General features: G+C 31.4%; 1 protein-coding gene across 1 annotated transcript; it reads right to left on the reverse strand.

Annotated features, from left to right (window-relative positions):
• Positions 1-248: 248 nt before the first annotated feature.
• On the reverse strand, positions 249-2,068 carry LOC145076815 (parthenolide synthase-like). Its single transcript, XM_079022616.1, has 2 exons — positions 1,108-2,068; positions 249-1,041 (listed from the first exon to the last, which is right to left on the reverse strand). The coding sequence occupies exons 1-2, from the start codon at positions 2,032-2,034 to the stop codon at positions 421-423; spliced, it is 1,548 nt and encodes a 515-aa protein (XP_078878742.1). The 5' UTR covers positions 2,035-2,068; the 3' UTR covers positions 249-420.
• Positions 2,069-7,308: the final 5,240 nt, after the last annotated feature.

Raw genomic sequence — 7,308 nt, forward strand, 5'->3', positions numbered from 1 at the left:
TTAATAATTATCACAGGATATTTATCGACATTTGTTACAGTACTTATATAAAACAGTGGCTAAATGTGTGAATTATGGTTGATTTTTTATCTAAAATATTACCAAAGATATTAGAACCTTATTAATGAGTTTTAGTCCGAAATAAGCAATATGACCACTGTTTTGACAAAACTGTGATAAAAATTTATTTTTGTACTAGTTGGACTATTTTTTAGGTTAGTCTAATAATTGGCCTAAAACAAAATACATACCGTAATTAAGTACGTCGAATTTTTATTTAGGTCACGAACCCACGAAAACCGCATGCATGTACTATATCATTGGACATGCATACCGAATTATATGTACTACATTAGTGCTGAAATTTAAAAAGAGTCTACAAAATAGATGCGTTCTAGATGTTTGCAAAAGGAAGTGATGCTAGTCTTCCCAATTGTGATTTATGGGTACAAGGAAAAGTGGTAATTTCTTTCGGACAAGCAGGGAACCCTCTTCTACCATGTCCAAATCTTCGTTCTTCACTCCGCCAGGGATTTTCCAATCATACCAATACAACAAGTTTGCTATGGTGAACTCTATAGTCGCTGGAGCTGTCTTCAACGCTGGGCAGGTTCTTCTTCCCCCTCCAAAAGGAACCATCTCATAATTTCCCCCTCGGAAATCCCCCTCAAGATTCTCAAACCTTTCTGGGTAGAACTCAGCCGCATTCTTCCCCCATGTGCTTGGGTCTCTTCCTATCACCCACCCATTAATGAAAACCATCGTCTCAGGAAGCACGTCATAACCACCAATTTGACAATGGCTTAAGCTTTCATGTGGGAGCAACAATGCCGCTGGAGGGTGCAATCTTAGTGTCTCTTTCACCACCATCTTCAAGTAGGTCATTTTTGTGACATCCATTTCATCTAGCTTTTGTTTTCTCCCTGCGCAATTTCGGATTTCACTTTGAACCTTTTGCATCACTCTTGGATTTCTAATGATCTCGGACATTGCCCAAACCATCGTTGCAAAAGTTGTATCAATTCCTCCGATAAATATGTCCTGAAAACTTATTTAACATTAGTTACATAAACAATTGAACATCAAAAAGAAAAAAATGCGATGTACCATTATAAGAGCTTTGATTTCTTCTATAGTAAACCGATCGTCATGGGAAGCATTTTCTATTGAAGACAACTCAAGCAAGGTATGGAGAAAATCCTTTTCATCATCATCAACCTTGCCTATATGATTCTGATGGTCATCAACATACGTCTGGATGTAGGCATCAAGATTACTAAAAAGTTTTTCCAGCATATGATTCCTACCACTAATTTGGTCTACTATTGGACCTAACCATGGAAACAAATCACTTAACGATGGATCCAATAATTCCATGACTTCATCAAGCATCACTTCTAATGAAGGACCCTTGAGTAGTTGTTCTCGTTCTCTGTAGTTCGAACCAAAGGCCACCTTACAAATCATCGCCTTTGCTATTGCTAAAAACAACTCGGTTATGTTTACAGCACTGTTTGATGGATGTAAGGATATAGACCGAAGCATGATCTCGACCTCTGTTAACAAAACATGGTTAGTAAGTCTAGCCCTCTTGGGACCCACGAATTCAGACACCAAAACCTTGCGCATCTTCCTCCAGTGATTGCTGTGAGGCGAGAAGGCAGCGTCCACATAGTTGTATGTTAGTAGCTTAGTGGTCTTGGATATTGGACGAGAACAAAGTATCTGATCTTGATCTTTAAGGACTTCCATGGCCATGGCAGAAGAAGAGATTATAAGGCAAGATCTTGTGCCAATATTGAGAAGCATAACTGGGCCATATTCTTGGGAAAGTTGCCAAAAGGCTAGATGACGAGGTTTACCTAGTAGTTGATGCAAGTTTCCAATTATCGGAAGCTTTGGAGGATTTGGTGGAAGCTTAGGGGAAACCATGGACGACCTATTAGATTTAAGAGTATAACGACAGATCCAGAACATGGAGAGGACTAGTAGTGCTGTGAGAAGCCATGAAGAGAAGATAGAAAAGATCTCCATGTGAGATGTGACTTGTACTTTTGAGCTTGTTTGATTGCCTTATGCCAAGTGTACGTACGTTCATTTATAGTGCAGCCTTCAAGCTTGGAACATAAATTATTGGATGAATGTTGCTAATGGTCACCTTTGGTCGTATTTTTTTTTTTAAAGAGTTATACTACAGTATTTTTTGCCTACTTATTGGTCAGAGTTAAATAACACGTATTACATTTTTTCCTTATAAGGTGGAATTAATTTTTTATATATAAGTTTAGTCAAAGTATATCTGATTTAACCATAGTTATGAATGAGTAAATTGTCAATGAGTATTTATTAATGCATAGAGAAAAGTACTAAAACGACTTTTTCTATTCATACTTTCAAATGAAAAATATAAAAGTATATGATAAGTTATTGACTTATTTATATTCATACATTCAAATGAAAAATATAAATAGATAAGAATAATTATTATCTTACTTCAGTATATTCATTTTATTTCAGTCAAATAGGAAAATTCAAGTCAATAAACTAAATAGGTAATTTAATCTCTCTCTCTCTCTCTCTCTCTCTCTCTATATATATATATATATATATATATATATATATATATATATATATATATATATATATATATATATATATATATATATATAGGGGTGAGATCAGTTGAAAACTCATAGTTTCTCAAGAACCCGAGAACTAAAAGTGGAGCGTTAGATCAAAATTAATTAATTAAGGACATGATCGTCATCTTACCAATCTCATTTAATGTTTAATTTTTTTTTGTGTTATTGACAATATTAATAGAAATTTCTAAAAATTTACATAATAAATCAAATTTTCGGAATTTTTTTAAATAGTATTTGTCGATTTTTTATAAAAAAGTGTAGATGTTTTAATTTTTTTTTATATAGAAAACATGAATTTTTGAAAAAAAAATTGAAAAAAATATGTTTTTTTTAAAAAAAACTGCAAGTTTTTTTAAAGCATTTAAAAATCAATAATTTTTTTTAAAATGGAATATTTAAAAAATACTATAATTTTTAAGCAAAAAAAATCAACATTTTAAATACATATATGCATATTTTTTACAAATGCATATATGCATATTCCATATACTATAATATTTGTAAGGAAATCATAAGAAAACTCATTTTATTTACTAATCTATAAACACAATAGATTAAGTATTTTATTCGATATTAAAAAATTTAAAAAACAAAAAAAATGCTACAAAATTTCATAGTGTTTTCATATCTTCGTGCCAATATTTCCATATTTTATTCAATTTATCATTTTCACCTCTTTAATATTCACCACAATTTCTTCCAAATCTAAAAGAAAATAAAAAAAATGATTGATGTAAAAACACTTACAAAAATACATATGTGATTTATATGTGATTAACATATGAATCACATGCGATTCACATATAAATCACATTTACATATGACATCATATGTGATTCACATGCGAATCACATATGATTAACATATATATATAAATCATATGTGATTCGCATGTGAATCACATTTGGCTCATATGTGAATCATGTATGATTTACATGTGAATAACATGTTATTTACATGTGAATCACATGCGATTAATATGTAAATTATATGTGATTCACATGTGAATCACATATGATGTCATATATAAATCACATGTGATTTACATGTGAATCATATTTGATTTACATGTGAATCAAATGTGAATCATTTGTGATTTACATGTAAGTCACAAATGATGTCATATGTAAATGCGATTAATACGTGAATTACTTTCCAAAAATGACCAAATTATTAACACAACATAAACATAGTACATAAACGATTACAAAATTCAAAGAAAAGAAAACTTACAATTTGGATCCATGGGTATGAGATCCTTACACACTTCTATGATATTGAAAACTTCTACAACTCCAAACACACAGACAATACTAAAGGAATTTAAGGAGAGATATGAGAATTTTTCGGATGCCTTCTTCAAATGAGCAAGGCTCTATTTATAGGAAGTCTTCGGACTTGAAACCCGGACTTCAACATCAATTAAGTCTTGGAAAATGGTTTTGTTTTCTTTTGATAGAAAAATCATTTGGTTTTATTATTTCAGTCAGATTCCCTGAAAAATGACTGCAGAGATTCCACTTAATTTGCAGAGATTCCATCTTCTTTGGCTGGATCCGATTTTTTATTGGTTTTGTCTTTTTTCGTTCTTCTTGCTCGATGCACCTTCTTTGGAGTGAATACTTGCAGCTTCATTCATTAGTTGATCATCTTGTTCTTTTAAACTAATACCATCCATATCTTCATTATCGAAATATCCTTGTGAGGAATGTTGTCATCATCTTCCATCGAGAAATCTGTTAATATTTTTTCTCGTTTTTGGATTAGTTTATTTAGTTCATCATGGGAAATAATTGGATTTTCTCTTAATATTTTTTTCTGTATAATGGATCGTAGCAACTCATCTTCATTATTAGCCTGGGTATCCACCTCAGGAGACCTTAATTTTTGATTATTGTCATGCTCTGCTAGAGCATCCATAACTTCACCAATGATATCTTTAGGGTCGAATTTTTGCCACCATTTAACCCAATAAGTTCTTTTCAAGGAGGGTATATTAGCATAGTTTTGTCCAACATGTAATCTCCAGGCCCATATCCATGGCACCTTATATTTTGATACAAATAAAAGCAAAGCTTTGTTTAACACTAAGGACATATCTTTTCCCTTTATTTGGGGATGAATATTACAAAATATTTCAAATGCCCTTTTTAGTTCTTTTGGGAAAATTTCTTGTAGAGGACATAGTCTCTCCCATGTTGATAAGAACCAATTTGGAAAATCTGTATTAAGATCAAAGTCTTTAACAAACGTAAAGAACCAACTATGGCTTCTAGTTAAATTTTGATGATAAAAAGCATATTTCCATGCTTTAATATAATCCCAATATGTAATACTACATTGATTTTGGCTATTTTCGCTTGTTACAATCCTTAATTGATTTGGACTTGTACCCCATTCATTTATGGGCATGATTTTTACAATTTTTGCCTTGTTGAAGGCAATTGTTTCCTGGCCCCTGTCGACAATTTTTATTTTATGATCAAAGATGACGGATCCTGTCATTTTCAAAATTTGTTCATAACAGTCTCTGGTTTTCCTTCCTTCCAAAGGGAAGTAACAATAGGGCTCAAAATATTTGTGACATAATTTGTAAGGTTCATCGCGACACCTTAAGTCAGTTTCTTCTAATTCAATGATATCATCCATTATGTTAAATTTTTGATTCATAAATTCATTTTGTGCTTCGGATAAGAGAACGTCCCTTATAGTTTTTGAAGAACCCTCTGAGTTCTCCTGAATTCTTGGAAAATTTGTATTATTGAAGGTTGGAATCATTCTTCCCCTTCCCATACCTCTGTATGAGGCCCTTCCACAAGTGCTTCTTGCTCCTCGCATGACTGGGATCCCTGTAAAAATTCACGGGTTAAATAATCAGGTAGAGAATTTGATTCTCCTTTTATATATTCAATCTTAAAATCAAATACTGATAAAATTGCTTGCCAATGAGCAAAAACTTGTTTGGAGACAAGGTTTCTAACATCTTTATCTATAACTTCTTTTGCTGATTTGCAATCAATTCTTAATAGGAATTCTTGATTTAGTAAATCCTCTTGAAATTTAGAAATACATTTGACAATAGAGAGCATTTCTTTTTTAATAGTTGAATAATTTTTTTGCGTATTATTCCACTTCCCAGAAGTAAATCTGACTAATTATTCTTTATTTTTGTGAGGATTTATTTGTTTTAGAATGCCTCCATATCCGATATTAGAAGCATCTGTTTCTACTACCTTTTTCCAATTTTCATTTGCTAAAGAAAGACATGGGATCTTTTTTACTTTAAGCTTAATTAGTTTTACCGCTTTAGTATGATCTTGTCCCCAAGGAGGAGGGCTTTTCTTTAAACGATCATAAAGTGGAGCGCTATCTATAGCAAGATCTTTATAAAAGTCAGAAATATAATTTAGACTCCCTAGAAATCTTTGCAATTGAGTTTTATCTTTAATTTTGTCAGGAAAATTATCTGCAAAGTTTATAGACCTATCAATTGGAAGATATTTTCCTTTTTCAATCTCATGACCAAGGAAACGAACTTTTGTCTGGAAAATTTTCATTTTCTTCTCCGAAATAACTAACCCGTTATGTTTGGCAATTTGGAAGAAAATATTCAAATGCTTAAAATGTTGATCAATATTTTTAGAAAAAACCAAAATCTCATCAATATAAACAATCATGAAATCAGAGTAAACATAGAATACATCGTTCATAATATTTTGAAATTCTGAAGGGGCATTTTTTAGTCCAAATGGCATAATATTCCATTCATATTGACCAAACGGTACAACAAAAGCGATCTTGTATCTATCTTCTTCATGAATTTGGATTTGCCAATATCCTGATTTAAGGTCGAACTTTGAGAAAATAAAAGCCTCATCTGGACGGCTTAGAAGGTCCTTTTTATTAGGAATTGGATAACGAATCCATTTTAGAACTTTATTGAGAGGTTTATAATTTATTAGTAGTCTCGGGACCCCTCTCTCTTTTTCGTAATTTTTATTCACATAAAATGCTGAACAACTCCATGAAGATTTACTTTTTCTTATTAAATCCTTTTCTAATAATCCTTGAATTTCTCTTTTACAGAAATCAACCATTTCTTTGTTCATTTGTATAGGTCGAGCCTTGGTGGGAATATCTTTGTCATTAAAATCATTTTCATAACGTAGACGAACTATATGTTTTTTCCTTTCCCAAAAAGCTGAAGGAATTTCACTACAAATTTCTTCTCTCATTCGGTTTTCTAAAGCTTTTATTTTTCCTTTTATTAAAGGATTTTCTAAACTTGTTTGTAGGTTGCAAACCTTTATTTCATTTATTGAAATTTATTTGATTTTCTTTGAAAACGAGTTCCCTCTTTAATTCATTTATTTTGCTACTTCTCGGTTTTGTAATAAATTTAAATAAGATTTTCTTTCCTTGTAAAGTTGTAAGTATTCCATTGGAATCTATTCTTTCCATAGGTTTAATTTGGTGTAAAAATGGATTTCCTAGGATTAAGTCTTGTGATAGTCCTTTCATCACAATAAAATCATTTTTTAGACATATCTCATTGTTACAAACAAAAGCATTTTTTAATTTATAGGATAATATCATCTTTGTTCCATTAGCTGCGGTGATATTGTTTTTATACCTGAGTTTATCAAAATATTTAGTTGGAATT

This window comes from Lactuca serriola, chromosome 9 (assembly GCF_051521515.1).
Source record: "Lactuca serriola cultivar US96UC23 chromosome 9, Lser_US96UC23_V15, whole genome shotgun sequence".
Lineage (NCBI taxonomy): Eukaryota > Viridiplantae > Streptophyta > Magnoliopsida > Asterales > Asteraceae > Lactuca > Lactuca serriola.